Below are 17,654 nucleotides of genomic sequence, written 5' to 3' on the forward strand. Positions count from 1 at the left end.
GCAAAAATCCTCAACAAAATACCAGCAAACAGAATCCAGCAGCACATTAAAAGGATCATACACCATGATCAAGTGGGGTTTATCCCAGGAAGGCAAGGACTTTTCAATATACACAAATCAATCAATGTGATAAACCATATTAACAGATTGAAGAAGAAAAACCATATGATCATCTCAATAGATGCAGAAAAAGTTTTTGACAAAATTCAACACCCATTTATGATAAAAACTCTCCAGAAAGTGGGCATAGAGGGAACTTACCTCAACATAATAAAGGCCATATATGACAAACCCACAGCCAACATCGTTCTCAGTGGTGAAAAACTGAAACCATTCCACTAAGATCAGGAACAAGACAAGGTTGCCCACTCTCACCACTATTATTCAACATAGTTTTGGAAGTTTTAGCCACAGCAATCAGAGAAGAAAAAGAAGTTAAAGGAATCCAAATCAGAAAAGAAGAAGTAAAACTATCACTGTTTGCAGATGACATGATACTATACATAGAGAATCCTAAAGATGCTACCAGAAAACTACTAGAGCTAATCAATGAATTTGGTAAAGTAGCAGAATAAAAAAATAATGCACAGAAATCTCTTGCCTTCCTATACACTAATGATGAAAAATCTGAAAGAGAAATTAAGGAAACACTTCCATTTACCATTGCAACAAAAAGAATAAAATACCTAGGAATAAACCTACCTAGGGAGACAAAAGACCTGTATGCAGAAAACTATAAGACACTGATGAAAGAAATTAAAGATGATACCAACAGATGGAGAGATATACCATGTTCTTGGAAGGCAGCTATGCTCACCACTATACCACCAACGCTGCACCTACCATGTTCTTGGATTGGAAGAATCAACATTGTGAAAATGACTATACTACCCAAAGCAATCTACAGATTCAGCGCAATCTGTATCAGACTACCAATGCATTTTTCACAGAACTAGAACCAAAAATATCACAATTTGTATGGAAACAAAAAAGACCCCAAATAGCCAAAGCAATCTTGAGAAAGAAAAACGGAGCTGGAAGAATCAGGCTCCCTGACTTCAGACTATACTACAAAGCTACAGTAATCAAGACAGCATGGTACTGGCACAAAAACAGAAATATAGATCAATGGAACAGGATAGAAAGCACAGAGATAAACCCCATGGACCTATGGTCACCTTATCTTTCATAAAGGAGGCAAAAGTATACAATGGAGAAAAGACAGCCTCTTCAATAAGTGGTGCTGGGAAAACTGGACAGCTACATGTAAAAGAATGAAATTAGAACACTCCCTAACACCATACACAAAAATAAACTCAAAATGGATTAAAGAGCTAAATGTAAAGCCAGACACTATAAAACTCTTAGAGGAAAACATAGGCAGAACACTCTATGACATACATCACAGCAAGATCCTTTTTGACCCATCTCCTAGAGAAATGGAAATAAAAACAAAAATAAACAGATGGGACCTAATGAAACTTAAAAGCTTTTGCACAGCAAAGGAAACCATAAACAAGACAAAAAGACAACCTTTAGAATGGGAGAAAATATTTGCAAATGAAGCAACTGTCAAAGGATTAATCTCCAAAATATACAAGCAGCTCATGCAGCTCAGTATCAAAAAATCAAATAACCCAATTCAAAAGTGGGCAGAACACCTAAATACACATTTCTCCAAAGAAGATACACAGACTGCCAGCAAACACATGAAAGGATGCTCAACATAACTAATCATTAGAGAAATGCAAATCAAAACCACAATGAGGTATCACCTGACACCAGTCAGAATGGCCATCATCAAAAGATCTTCAAACAATAAATGCTGGAGAGGGTGTGGAGAAAAGGGGACCCTCTTGCACTGTTGATGGGAATGTAAATTGATACAGCCACTATGGAGAACAGTATGGAGGTTCCTTAAAAAACTAAAAATAGAACTACGATATGACCCAGCAATCCCACTACAGGGCATATACCCTGAGAAAACCATAATTCAAAAAGAGTCATGTACCACAATGTTCACTGCAGCTCTATTTACAATAGCCAGGACATGGAAGCAACCTAATTGTCCATCGACAGATGAATGGATAAAGAAGATGTGGCACATATATACAATGGAATATTGCTCAGCCATAAAAAAGAAACAAAACTGAGTTATTTGCAGTGAGGTGGATGGACCTAGAGTCTGTCATACAGAGTGAAGTAAGTCAGACAAAAACAAATACCATATGCTAACACATATATATGCAATCTAAAAACAAAAATGGTTCTGAAGAACCTAGGGGCAGGACAGGAATAATGATGCAGACATAGAGAATGGACTTGAGGACACTGGGAGGGGGAAGTGTAAGCTGGGACAAAGTGAGAGCGTGGCATGGACATACATACACTACCAAATGGAAAATAGATAGCTACTGGGAAGCAGCCGCATAGCACAGGGAGATCAGCTCGGTGCTTTGTGTCCACCTAGAGATGTGGAATAGGGAGGGTGGGAGGGAGATGCAAGAAGGAAGAAATATGGAGATATATGTATATGTATAGCTGATTCAGTTTGTAATACAGCAGAAAGTAACACACCACTGTAAAGCAATTATACTCCAGTGAAGATGTTAAAAAAATTTTTTTTAAAGAATAATAAAGTTAGGCTGCTTGTGTTGGAATCATGATTCATCCATTTACCAGCTGGATGATCTTGGGTAGGCCACTTATTTATTTGGACTTAGTGTCTTCATCTATAAAATGGAGGTTAAAATGGTATCTACCTCACAGGGCTTTCATAAGGATTAAGTAAGTTATTATGTGTAAAACACCTTACTGGTGCCTAACACATACTCAACATAATGTAACTGGTTTGTTGCTTTAGGAAAAAAAGTAAATGTGTGGCTTCTTGAAAATCTGGGTAAGAGTGCCAACACAGTACTTGGCAATTCAAAAATGATTTCAAACTAATGAATCTATTGTTCCTCATTGTTTTAAGTCTTAACAAATACATGGACCCTTGAAATTAGTAGAGAGAATTCATGCTTTCATTCAAGAAATATTCTTGAGCACTGACTATACAATGCACTGTGCGGTACACCAGAGACAAGAAGTAAATTAGAAATAACCTTACCATGGAGGAAATCAATGGAGAAGATTAATATGTAAACCAAAAGAGGATGAAAGTTTATCAAATGAAGGTTTGTTTTTAGATCAATTTGGTGGACAGAGTAAAATCATTTGCCATAATCCTTCCAGAATACCACTACCATTAAATTATAGGAGAAAAAGAAAGAGGGAGAGAGAGAGAAACTCATAAAAGTTAGGTTGTACTACACATTTGGTCCAAGAATAGCTGGGCCATGAAATTAACATGTAAACTTTCCTGAAACCAGTGATGCCCTAGGAATGCCAAGAGGTATACCCCTTTGGAGGGACAATTGCTCAACACTGTTTAAATGTGTAAACATGCAGAGGCTCTTCTAATGATGAGCTCACATGTGGGAAGAAAAAATGAGTGAACAAACCACCTTGAGCTTTAGTCAACAAAGACAAGGGAACATTTAGGATTATAATCCCCAAATTAAATTAAAATATTAGCAAATTGAATATAGTAATCTATATTGAAAACTACCTTATATGGGGTAGGTTATATGCCAGAAAGACAAAGATGTTATAATAACATAAAATGTATTAAAATAACTCATACATTTAATAAATTCACAAAAAGAAACCATATAATTTTCTAAGTAAATGGAGAAAAATATTATAAAATTCAACATCAAATATCCCTTAACAAATTAGGAATAAAAAAAAAAAAAACTTTTCTGGGCTTCCCTGGTGGCGCAGTGGTTAAGAATCCACCTGCCAACGCAGGGAACATGGGTTCGATCCCTGGTCCGGGAAGATCCCACATGCCGCGGAGCAGCTAAGCCCGTGTTCCACAACTACTGAGCCTCCGCTCTAGAGCCCACGTGCCACAGCTACTGAAGCCTGCACGCCTAGAGCCCATGCTCTGCAACAAGAGAAGCCACTGCAATGAGAAGCCTGTGCACCGCACCACTCACCACAACTAGAGAAAGCTCGCATGCAGCAACGAAGACCCAACACAGCCAAAAATAAAATAAATAAATTTATTTTAAAAAAACAAAACTTTTCTTACTTAAAAAAGATGTCTACCATAGCCCTATAAGAAATACCATTGTCATTTGAAACATTAAACAATAACTTTTAAAATCAGGACAAAACAAGGATGCATCCTATTACCACTTCTAGTAAACATTGTTCTGGAAGTCCTCATCAAAAAAATAAGGCATACAATGTGAATAAAAAGTTTTAAGAGTTGAAGAGAAAAAAACAACTGTCACTCTTGACAGTTATTTTAACTGTGAATGTTAACACAGTTAACATAGAAATGAAAGCTCATCTAGAAATTATTCAAATTAATATAAGGAGTTAGCAAAGTTGCTGTTTTAAATATCAAGGTATAAGAATCAAGTTTAACCTTGAACAATTAGAAGATGAATATACAGCAGCAAAAGTCAAGTTGTCTAGGAATATCATACATATAATGTGTAAAATTACAAACTTCTGTGGAGAAAAATATGAAATATATGGAAGGAATTAATGAAGTTCTGAATAAATTAATATATCATCCTGCTTTATGGATGATAATGATGCTAATTCTCTTCAGTCTAATTTATAAATTCAGTGTAATTAAAATCAAAACGTGAATGGGGCTTCTTTCATAAAGTTAATTTTGAATGTTATATGAAAGAGTAAAGAAGCAAATAGAACTGAAGCACTTTGTTTAGGAGTGAATGGAAAACAACAAAGTTGATAATATGAGAGATGATCGTACAATACCAAAGTGAAAATATTATAAACCATTAGCCAGTTGTCCTAGAGTACCAGTTGTTGCTTTTAATTTTTCCTCTAACTCTCACACAGTGAGAAAATCCTGGTCGAAATATTTGTAGCTTATAAAGGCTTGTTTTAGGTAAGGTGATGTTTTTAAAAAAACAATGTTTCCTGATAAGTCTACTACTGGAAGCATTGAGAAATGTTTAAGGACACTGGGAAACATTTGAAATTTAAGTGGTCCCATTTCCCAGAATGACTTTGTAGGAGAAGAGATTTGTTATGTTTTCCATACACTTATACCTCTCTGTTCTTTCCAAATATTTGCAAATCTGAAATTTGACCAGGACATTGGGGGAAAAAAAAATTTAGGCCAGATCTCTACAGTCAAGTAAAGCCAAGGATAGAGGCCACACTCCAGATAATTTGTGACTGTAATAAAGGGCAATTTTATTTAATTACCCAGAACGTTGCCTCAGTTTTATGCTTTTGAATATGGAGGCAATCCCTTCTCCAACATTTTATGCTTTTGAGTATGGAGATAATCCCTTCTCTAACTTTTATATGCACTTAAAGAAGCAAACACAAAAATTGAAATAATATTTTTTAAATATTTTCTAATGGAAAGAGTAAAATGAATCAAATAAAATTCTAAATTTATTTTCTTAAAGTGAATTTTTGCTTGATCTATGTGAACATGAAAATGCAATTACATAAATTTGGTATTTTTATTTCAATTTAGGTAAGTTTTTAAAAGTTATTCTTATTGAAAATATTGAAAATTATTCATATTGAAGGGTATTTAAAGGTATTTATTATTTAATGTTAAGTTTCATATTTATTCTTACCTTAGGATTTGTTTCATAATCCAAAAGAGGTCTCGTGGTTTTAGAAATCATGCCAGTATGTGAATCCAAAGCAAAGTAGACAGTGGCATTAACTGAAGAGTTTAATATTAAAAACTTTTAAGAAAGCACACAAAAAAATGGTTAATACATTATTGAAAAAGCATGGATTCTGAACTTACAGTTTTGATGCAGTTGTTTGGCAAGACCTAAATAAACCAAAATTAATTTTGTGAAGACAGTGCCCATGAAAATTAAAGCTAAACTTTCTTTTCCAGACTTCAAAAGTAATCTGAAAATTCATTTACATTTTTAGTTGTATTTTTTCCAAAGGTTTTTATATTTAAGTATTAGAGCATTTTTGGTAAATAACTATCATTGGTTTTATAATTAGTTTATTTTCTAGTGTTGCATTTACAGATTTTTCTAATATATAAAAAAGTCATTCCCTCTTGTATACTCAGGAGGCACATACAGTGAATTATTTGGACAAAGCCATTAGATCTCATCTCTAAATTGATTTTTCTGTATGGCACAATAAAATATTGCTTTAGACAAAGATATTTTTTAGGGACATCAGCATGTTCCTCTCCATTGTTATCACTGTGCTTCTAACTGGGCTCAGTTTCAAGATGAATATTAAAGATTTTTAAAGGGATTTAGTAAAGACATCATATTTTGAAAAAATTTACATCCAGTTTCTGGTCCAAAGAGAAACAATAAAACCTGGGAGACATATCCAATGCCATTTCCAAAAACGCATCACAGCCATTTTGATGGGCATACTAACTGATTTTTATTTGTCTATGAGTGAACAACCAAAGTTGGCTTATATTAGGCTAAAATCCATTAAATGTTCTTTTGGAAAAATCTCATTTTCTTTGTTTCTCCCCTTATTATTATAGCTTTTTGTTTAAAAAAATTACCATTTTCCAAGTCTTTGTTTTGTTTTTCTTTCCCAGTGACTTTTACAATATAATTCAGATATAATATTTAGTTATGAAATGTGTAATATTTAGTTATGTGTAAACACATAAAGTTGTACTCGGTATTTACATAGTCACCCCATCCTCCTCCCACATGCATGTATCCTGGCCTAAACCCACATATATATCTACACACCCTAAATGCACATAATCCCCATATCCTGACCCTGTCCTCCCACACACATTTACACACCCACATAAATGGAGCTTCTGAACCTAGTAAACAAGAAACTACACTTTTCCTGTGTCATCTTCTGTCCTCAGTCTAAAATTCACATGGGCAAAAAAATGAAATTGGGAGTACTGATCAATGCCTCACTATAATCAGGTCACCAGAAAAGTTATATACAGGCTAAATTTTCCAACAATGCCACCCTAAGCTTTCATTTCAACCTTATTCTCCAAATGATGTTTATAAGCCAGCTGTCAGGGTAAGTATGAACAAATGGAAAAAGTTTAGTTTGCTCTAAAGAGAATTAGAGCAGAATATTCCATTGCACTAATATGACTTATAATACATGCTATAATCAAAAACTCAATTTTTTCTTACGAGTACAATTAGAATATAGTTCATATGTACACCATAAAAATTCCTGAGAAAAATCTCAAGTGATTATCTTGTATTTCTTCTTCTTTACTCCCTCTTAATCTGTAACTATTTTGTCATGTATTATTTATTAAATCACTATTAATTAATTATTGCTGAAACTAGAACTTATATGAAGATACAACATATCCTTTATTCAAATTATGTGTATAATAAAGAGAACATGCCTGATCTGGGATGAATAAAAGGTAACAAACATTAAAGGATATTCTCTCAGCTGTATAAATGTCATCAGACAAATGGAAAAAAATGTAAGCTCTAGTTTTTCTAAATGCCTTTTAGAGCATTTTAGAAGGTCTGTTGCTTTCACTTCCAAGTCATATAATTTTTAGTCTGTTACTATATTCAAAGGTTTAAAGTCCTTCTCTCACTTCAGTGACTACCATAAGATATAAAGACAACATTAATTCAAAGCCTGATGAAATAAATTTTTGCTCATTGAAAATTTGAGCACTTTTTAAAAAATAAAAGTTGGAAAAAATTAATAGATAATAATACAATACTTACATCAACTTCTTGTCCTGGATCTGGATCTCTTGCAAGAATCCTATATATAAAAGCAAATGCAGGAACATTTTCAGGAATAGACACTGAAACACCTATACAATTATATAAACCATGAGCAATAATTTAAATTCAAACATTCTTTCACTACTTTTTGCTTCATATTGGCTCCATAAGTTGTTATACTGTAAGAATTTCTCCCTATAGCAGTTTTCTTAATGATATTTATTTCAGAGAAATAAAGACCACAAGTAATTTTTCCCACTAACATTCATTTTAAGAAAGCCAATATAAAAATATCAGTTTCATATTTCTACATTTAAATTTTGGGTTAGTGTGTGGAATAGGATATAATTGCTCAGTGTCTGGCACAAAGTCAATGACCATTAAGATATGCTTTCAACTTTGATTCCTTTGTTAGATAATTGAAGTCTTTTATCTCTTTTCACAATAATGTACAAAAATAGAGCAAAAGCTGTGGAGTCAGGAAGAAATGCAGTTGAATTTCTAGTCCATCAATATTCTCATCTGTACAGTAGGATAAGATATATTCTCAACCTTAGAGTAGTTCTGAGGATTAAATAAAATACTATACGTAATGCATCTCACAAGTGCTCAATAACTGTTATTTACTTTCCTTTCTTCAACCACTGCTTCTTATCTTTCTTTCAGTGTTACCAATTGTGATTCTGTCTCACCTAAAAACCGAATAACACAAATGCACACACATTAAGCCATACGTATTTTCTTCACCTGTTGTACGATTCTACAAATGATACTCTTTTAAAATTATTCCTGCTTTCTGTGCACTTGAATATTGAATATCAAGTCTATAACCTAGACTGGGTAGTCCTGTAAAAGCTTCATACAGTTTGACTATTTCGAAGAATGTAATGGAACAATTGTTGTGGGAACAGGTCTTGCTTATTTTGAACCTTTGTTTCAAACTGAACATGTGTAAACAGATTGCCTAATTTAGTGGTCACTCTAGTTAATTAAGGCCATTGGATAATTTAACATAGTAAGTGAATTTAATATGTATGTATCACATCAGCCACCTGAAAGTTGTGTCAATACCCTGTCTTGAAAAACCTCACAGAGACCCACAGAGTTACCCTATTTTAGATAGAAGGCAGTATTTTCTTTTCTGCTACTTCTCTGTCACAAAGACCATAAACCCACATGATGGAAGAGAAGAGAATCTTGATCTTGATCCTGCCTAAGCAGCTTATGCTGGTTCAGCCAAGTCTGTAGTAGAAGTCAGGTCAGAATGACCTCCTTGTGGTCCACATGTATCTTTTTAAAGCTTTCTATGATTTGGGGGAGACCAAAAATGTAAATTACAAAGAACATCAGTTCAATTGTCTCAAACTGATCCAAAAGATAAAGTTTTCATAAGCAACAGGCCTGTAAGATGATTCATTGTAAAGCCTACTAGGAGGCTTTTCTTTCTTAAGTTTAGCATTTATGAACAAGTTCCTTTAACATAAATTCTTATTTCAGATAGATTTATCACATACTAGAATGTATGTTTTGGGTCAAAGTACAGAATCTCTTTGTGTGTATGCATGTGCACATGCATGTGTGTTTTGGAAATTTTCAGTTTCCAAAAGAGTGATATTTCTAAAAATTGGAGAAGTGATAATACTGGCTGTGAGAAATGAATAGAAAGCAACAATGGACAGGAATCCACAACAAAACAAAAAAAGCTATTTTAATAAAATTTGTGGTGTTCCATTTGCCCTCAACTTTTTTATCCTCTCATTGTCTCTCAGTTAACTGGGTAGTTTCTCCTAATAGAAACAGCTAGAGAAAGAAAAGGAGTCAAAACAGAGAAGGTAGAAAGAGTAAAGAGGGTTTTACTGTGACAGATAAGTAAGCTAGTAAGGTTAGAGACAAATGGAGGAAAAGAATGGAGAGACTAACTAGCAGAACAGATATAATTGATGAGCTTGAGCTGACCAAACCAAAATCAAACCAATCTTACTTGGATTTTCTGAGATACTACTATGTGCAAAGTCTCAAGTACATTTAAATGTTTAAAAGTTTTTATTTTCAGGAGGTCTTTATGAAAAACACAAACACACATAAGGGTGAAGTCAGGGAACAGTATATGAAGCTGTGATTTGTATGGCACTAATGAGAACATACTTCATTATCTTATGCATGAGGGTATGCTGATTCTAATTAATATATTATGAAAGTTTTTTAATGGGTGAAATTTTTAAAATGAAATGCAATTGACAAAATTTTAACTTATACCAAACTTTTCAGGAACATCTATTTTACTGAAGGATACCTCCATATATTACTTTAAATATCTATTCTATTGCAATTTATATAATTGAAAACCTGTTTTAAGCAAGTACTCTTTTGGAGCAAGAATATCAGATGAAATAGCTACAAACTATTAGGAGTAATGATGATGATTATTCAAGAAGTTAAAATTGTATAACTGTAGCTAGAGTTTTAATTTGAGAAACATTTTAAAAATTAACAGTAGAGAATGTTGCAAAATAAAGAATAATTTTTTGTCATTATACAAAAAATAAAGGTAACTATGGTCATATATATAAAATGGTATTTATAATTATGGGTTAATATCACATAACATGTACACAACAAAATTAGGGAAACTTTACAGTTTGTATCACCTCATGATTACTATTTTTTGAAAAGATAATTTTTAATTGCTAGGTAGCATTTCATCAAATGGATATACTATCTTTTAACCAATTTCCTATTAGGTATTTTTTTATTTCAAACATTATGTTACTGTAAACTTTGCACATAAATCTTGATCATATCTCTAATAATTCTGTAAAAAAATCTCTAAGAAAGAAAAATACTGAAATGAAGACAATACTCATTTTAATACTCTTTATAAGCATTTACTAAAATAGTATTTTAGATTGTTATTCAAAATTTTGCTTTATGAAAGTGTTAATTTCTCTTTTATTGAAGTGTAGTTGATGTATAATATAAGTTACAGGTTTACAATGAGTGATTCACAATTTGTGTGTGTGTGTGTGTATTATACTTTATAAATATATTTAAAATATTTGACCCCAGAGTAGAAATAAAATATGACTTATGAATAATAATTTATTTGTCTGCTGTCATCCTCCTGAAATTTCTGCTCCTCAAATTTCTAGAGCCAATTGTCAAACCCTAAGCACTCCCCGCTTCCCCATTCCTGATTTTTTTACAAATTTGATAAGGGTCCCAAAGTTCTTTCATTCATTAGACTTTGAAGACATTGATTATGGGGATGACCTCAGTATTTAACACTGAGTACATTCCTGCCATTCTGGGAAGAGGATATTTCTGAAGAACAGAGGAACGCTCCGAGGCTTGTCCATTAGAATGGAGAGACAGGTGACACCAACTTGCAGAAGGTGCTTTATCTTCATTTTGCAGACATACTACTTTATTCTTGTTTCCATTGTCAAAATTCAGTAGCATGTAGCTGTTCAGGATTTCAGGTGAGAAACCCAAACGTTTCCAGGTCACGCAGTCTCCCAAATTTTGTCACCTTAAATCCTTGTTTACGTTTTCCCATATCAAAGCAATTAAATTATCTGAAAACTATGCCTCAGTTACATGATTTAATTTCCCCATCCTTCAAAAGCAGTTCATACAGCCATTTTGCTCTTGCAAGAGTGTCCTAAATGGCTTCTCAACACTCAGTTTCTCTCCCTTTATGTGGCATCCAGACTGACTTTTTAGGTGGAACCGAAACTTATGATTTCTTTGCTTAAAACTTCTTAGTCATTTTCTATTCCTCCTGAGATAAAATTGGAACTCTCTGCCAAAGTTCTAAGACCCTTCATTATTTAGCCTCTTCCATCCCTTTCCAGCTCCCTCGCTGGTCCATGGACCAGCACCATCAGCATCATCTGGGAACTTCTAAATGCAAATGTTCAGGCCCCACACCACACCTGCTGAATCAGACCACTGTGGCTGGAACCCAGGTATCTGTATTTCAACAAGCCCACCAGGTGATTCCACTACACAATAAACTTGAGTATCCACTTGTCTAGAAGTATTGGCTTTCTTGGAGTTCTTCAAACCGACCATGTTCTTTCTAGCCTCTAGACCATTGCATTTATTTCTTTATGTCTAGAATATTCTTCCTTTGTCCTACTCAACTTTTTACTTAAATATCAGCACTTAAAGATGCGTTCCCTGACCTCCCATCTAAATTCTCCTAACGTTCTCTCCATCAAGTTAGTCTCTGTTCCCCTTTTACTATTATTTTTTTTCTAGTTACTAATATCATAATGAAAGTTTATTGTATTTCTTATCATTTAAGTTCACCTTCATCATCAAAACTTTTCCTTGGGTTACGTGGGTGGATATTCTTCTGGGGAGTAGAAAGAAAGGTGCTCTCCCCCGCCAGCCACCCTCTCTCTTTTTTTTTTTTTTTCACAACTCACACACACACACTGTATTTTATTTTTACAAGAGATAAATAAACTGACACCAAGCATTGTAAATGGATGACCACAACAAAAGCAACAATGATTGCAATTACCAAACACGAAACACACTCATACTATGTCATAATATTGACATTCAGTCCAGTAATCCTCCACTGAAACAGCTCCGTTACTTTGCAGTGAAAATTGATTTGTATATTTTTTGCCTCTGAGTCCTTGTGGGATTTTTTTTTTTATTCAAACAGAAAGTCACAAAAATTATAATCATCCTCATCAGTTCACTCAGTCCCATGAAATTACTTTTTTTTCATCTTGATCTTTTGTTAGCACTTTTATGAATTCATCAGTTTTCCATTAGAGTTCTGAAAATGCTTATTCATTCAGTTCAGCAGTATAGTCAGTTACCAGAAACCTGTACTTGTCAGAGTCTTTTCCATGAATTCCTTGAAGATGAAATCCTTTTATAGGAACATTTTTGCAAAAGCATCAGAGTACACCCAGAACTGTCTGTAAATGACAAAAGACTTAAAAATACAGATGGTTAAAGATTTGATGAAAGTTCATAATAATGCAATTGACAAGGAAATTTAGTTATTTCTGAGATATACATTTTAAAGTAATAACTAGAATTATAACTTATAACATTATACCAGAACATATAAGAGTTTTAGAAATTTCATGTAATGTCTGAAACATTTATATTAATATATTTCCATACAAATAACCCAAAGAAAGTTTAGTATTAGTTGTTTTTTTTGTTTGTTTGTTTTTTATACTTCAGGTTCTTATTAGTCATCAATTTTATACACATCAGTGTATACATGTCAGTCCCAATCACCCAATTCAGCACACCACCATCCCCACCACACCACGGTTTTCCCCCCCTTAGTGTCCATAAGTTTGTTCTCTACATCTGTGTCTCAACTTCTGCCCTGCAAACCGGTTCATCTGTACCATTTTTCTAGGTTCCATATACATGTGTTAATATACAATATTTGTTTTTCTCTTTCTGACTTACTTCACTCTGTATGACAGTCTCTAGATCCATCCACGTCTCAACAAATGACTCAATTTCGTTCCTTTCTATGGCTGAGTGATATTCCATTGTATATATGTACCACAACTTCTTTATCCATTCGTCTGTCGATGGGCATTTAGGTTGCTTCCATGACCTGGCTATTGTAAATAGTGCTGCAATGAACATTAGGGTGCATGTGTCTTTTTGAATTATGGTTTTCTCTGGGTATATGCCCAGTAGTGGGATTGCTGGATCATATGGTAATTCTATTTTTAGTTTTTTAAGGAACCTCCATACTGTTCTCCATAGTGGCTGTATCAATTTACATTCCCACCAAGAGTGCAAGAGGGTTTGTTTTCTCCACACCCTCTTCAGCATTTGTTGTTTGTAGATTTTCTGATGATGCCCATTCTAACTGGTGTGAGGTGATACCTCATTGTACTTTTGATTTGAATTTCTTTAATAATTAGTGATGTTGAGCAGCTTTTCATGTGCTTCTTGGCCATCTGTATGTCTTCTTTGGAGAAATGTCTATTTAGGTCTTCTGCCCATTTTGGATTGGGTTGTTAGTTTCTTTAATATTGAGCTGCATGAGCTGTTTCTATATTTTGGAGATTAATCCTTTGCCCGTTGATTCATTTGCGAATATTTTCTCCCATTCTGAGGGTTGTCTTTTCATCTTGTTTATGGTTTCCTTTGCTGTGCAAAAGCTTTTAAGTTTCATTAGGTCCCATTTGTTTATTTTTGTTTTTATTTCCATTACACTAGGAGGTGGATCAAAAAAGATCTTGCTGTGATTTATGACAAAGAGCATTCTTCCTATGTTTTCCTCTAAGAGTTTTATAGTGTCCAGTCTTACATTTAGATCTCGAATCCATTTTGAGTTTATTTTTGTGTATGATGTTAGGGAGTATTCTAATTTCATTCTTTTACATGTAGCTGTCCAGTTTTCCCAGCACCACTTACTGAAGAGACTGTCTTTTCTCCATTGTATATCTTTGCCTCCTTTGTCATAGATTAGTTGACCATAGGTGCGTGGGTTTATCTCTGGGCTTTCTGTCTTGTTCTATTGATCTATGTTTCTGTTTTTGTGCCAGTACCATATTGTCTTGATAACTGTAGCTTTGTAGTACAGTCTGAAGTCAGATAGTCTGATTCCTCCAGCTCCGTTTTTTTCCGTCAAGACTGCTTTGGCTATTCGGGGTCTTTTGTGTCTCCATACAAATTTTAAGATGATTTGTTCTAGTTCTGTAAAAAATGCCATTGGTAATTTGATAGGGATTGCATTGAATCTGTAGATTGCTTTGGGTAGTATAATCATTTTCACAATATTGATTCTTCCAGTCCAAAAACATGGTATATCTCTCCATCTGTTGGTATCATCTTTAATTTCTTTCATCAGTGTCTTATAGTTTTCTGCATACAGGTCTTTTGTCTTCCTAGGTAGGTTTATTCCTAGGTATTTTATTATTTTTGTTGCAGTGGTAAATGGGAGTGTTTCCTTAATTTCTCTTTCAGATTTTTCATCATTAGTGTGTAGGAATGCAAGAGATTTCTGTGCATTAATTTTGTATCCTGCAACTTTACCAAATTCATTGATTAGCTCTAGTAGTTTTTGGGTAGCATTTTTAGGATTCTCTATGTATAGTATCATGTCATCTGCAAACAGTGACAGTTTTACTCCTTCTTTTCCAATTTGTATTCCTTTTATTTCTTTTTCTACTCTGATTGCCGTGGCTAGGACTTCCAAAACTATGTTGAATAACAGTGGTGAGAGTGGACATCCTTGTCTTGTTCCTGATGTTAGAGGAAATGCTTTCAGTTTTTCACCATTGAGAATGATGTTTGTTGTGGGTTTGTCATATATGGCCTTTATTATGTTGAGGTAAGTTCCCTCTATGCCCACTTTCTGGAGAGTTTTTATCATAACTGGGTGTTGAATTTTGTCAAAAGCTTTTTCTGCAGCTTTTGAGATGATCATATGGTTTTTATTCTTCGATTTGTTAATATGGTGTATCACATGGATTGATTTGCGTATATTGAAGAATCCTTGCATGCCTGGGATAAATCCCACTTGATCATGGTGTATGATCCTTTTAATGTGTCGTTGGATTCTGTTTGCTAGTATTTTGTTGAGGATTTTTGCATCTATATTCATCAGTGATATTGGTCTGTAATTTTCTTTTTTTGTAGTATCTTTGTCTGGTTTTGGTATCAGGGTGATGGTGGCCTCATAGAATGAGTTTGGGAGTGTTCCTCTACAATTTTTTGGAAGAGTTTGAGAAAGATGGGTGTTAGCTCTTCTCTAAATGTTTGATAGAATTCCCCTGTGAAGCCATCTTGTCCTGGACTTTTGTTTGTTGGAAGATTTTTAATCACAGTTTCAATTTCATTACTTGTGATTGGTCTGTTCATATTTTCTGTTTCTTCCTGATTCAGTCTCGGAAGGTTACACCTTTCTAAGAATTTGTCCATTTTTTCCAGGTTGTCCATTTTATTGGCATAGGGTTGCTTGTAGTAGTCTCTTAGGATGCTTTGTATTTCCGCGGTGTCTGTTGTAACTTCTCCTTTTTCATTTCTAATTTTATGGATTTGAGTCCACTCCCTCTTTTTCTTGATAAGTCTGGCTAATGGTTTATCAATTTTGTTTATCTTCTCACAGAACCAGCTTTTAGTTTTATTGATCTTTGCTATTGTTTTCTTTGTTTCTATGTCATTTATTTCTGCTCTGATCTTTATGATTTCTTTCCTTCTGCTAACTTTGGGTTTTGTTTGTTCTTCTTTGTCTAGTTCCTTTAGGTGTAAGGTTAGATTGTTTACCTGAGATTTTTCTTGTTTCTTGAGGTAGGCTTGTATAGCTATAAACTTCCCTCTTAGAACTGCTTTTGCTGCATCCCATAGGTTTTGGATCATCATGTTTTCATTGTCATTTGTCTCTAGGTATTTTTTGATTTCCTCTTTGATTTCTTCAGTGATCTCTTGGTTATTTAGTAACGTATTGTTTAGCCTCCATGTTTTTGTCTTTGTGTTTTTTACGGGTTTTTCCCTGTAATTCATTTCTAATCTCATAGCGTTGTACTCAGAAAAGATACTTGATATGATTTCAATTTTCTTAAATTTACCAAGGCTTGATTTGTGACCCAAGATGTGATCTATCCTGGAGAATGTTCTGTGCTCACTTGAGAAGAAAGTATAATCTGCTGTTTTTGGCTGGAATGTCCTATAAATATCAATTAAATCTATCTGGTATATTTTGTCATTTAAAGCTTCTGTTTCCTTATTTATTTTCATTTTGGATGATCTGTCCATTGGTGTAAGTGAGGTGTTAAAATTCCCCACTATTATTTTGTTACTGTCGATTTTCTCTTTTATAGCTGTTAGCAGTTGCCTTATGTATTGAGGTGCTCCTATGTTGGGTGCCTATATGTTTATAATTGTTATATGTTCTTCTTGGATTGATCCCCTGATCATTATGTAGTGTCCTTCCTTGTCTCTTGTAACATTCTTTATTTTAAAGTCTATTTTATCTGATATGAGTATTGCTACTCCAGCTTTCTTTTGATTTCCATTTGCATGGAATATCTTTTTCCATCCCCTCACTTTCAGTCTGTATGTGTCCCTAGGTCTGAAGTGGGTGTCTTGTACACAGCATATATATGGGTCTTATTTTTGTATCCATTCAGCAAGCCTGTGTCTTTTGGTTGGAGCATTTAATCCATTCACATTTATGGTAATTATTGATATGTATGTTCCTATGATCATTTTCTTTATTGTTTTGGGTTTGTTTTTGTAGATCCTTTTCTTCTCTTGTGTTTCCCACTTAGAGAAGTTCCTTTAGCGTTTGTTGTAGAGCTGGTTTGGTGGTGCTGAATTCTCTTAGCCTTTGCTTGTCTGTAAAGCTTTTGATTTCTCCATTGAATCTGAATGAGATCCTTGCCGGGTAGAGTAATCTTGGTTGTAGATTCTTCCCTTTCATCACTTTAAGTATATCATGCCACTCCCTTCTGGGTTGTAGAGTTTCTGCTGAGAAATCAGCTGTTAACCTTATGGGAATTCCCTTGTATGTTATTTGTCGTTTTTCCCTTTCTGCTTTCAATAATTTTTCTTTGTCTTTAATTTTTACCAGTTTTATTACTATGTGTCTCGGCGTGTTTCTCCTTGGGTTTATCCTGTATGGGACTCGCTGTGCGTCCTGGACTTGGGTGGCTATTTCCTTTCCCATGTTAGGGAAGTTTTTGATTATAATCTCTTCAAATATTTTCTCTGGTCCTTTCTCTCTCTCTTCTCCTTCTTGGACCCCTATAATGCGAATGTTGTTGCATTTAATGTTGTCCCAGAGGTCTCTTAGGCTGTCTTCATTTCTTTTCATTCTTTTTTCTTTATTCTGTTCCACAGCAGTGAATTCCACCATTC

The 17,654-nt window shown here is 34.1% G+C and overlaps 1 protein-coding gene across 1 annotated transcript in view; it reads right to left on the minus strand.

Annotated features, from left to right (window-relative positions):
- Positions 1 to 17,654, minus strand: part of LOC309666473 (cadherin-23-like) — a gene marked incomplete at its 5' end in the record, with an annotated part of 96,423 nt that overhangs the window by 48,431 nt on the left and 30,338 nt on the right. Inside the window, 1 exon segment of the mRNA XM_082473919.1 lies at positions 7,732 to 7,905. Coding sequence (XP_082330045.1) covers positions 7,732 to 7,905 — 174 coding nt within the window.

The sequence above is a fragment of the Balaenoptera physalus genome (assembly GCF_965194825.1).
Source record: "Balaenoptera physalus genome assembly, chromosome: 8".
Taxonomy (NCBI): Eukaryota; Metazoa; Chordata; class Mammalia; order Artiodactyla; family Balaenopteridae; genus Balaenoptera; species Balaenoptera physalus.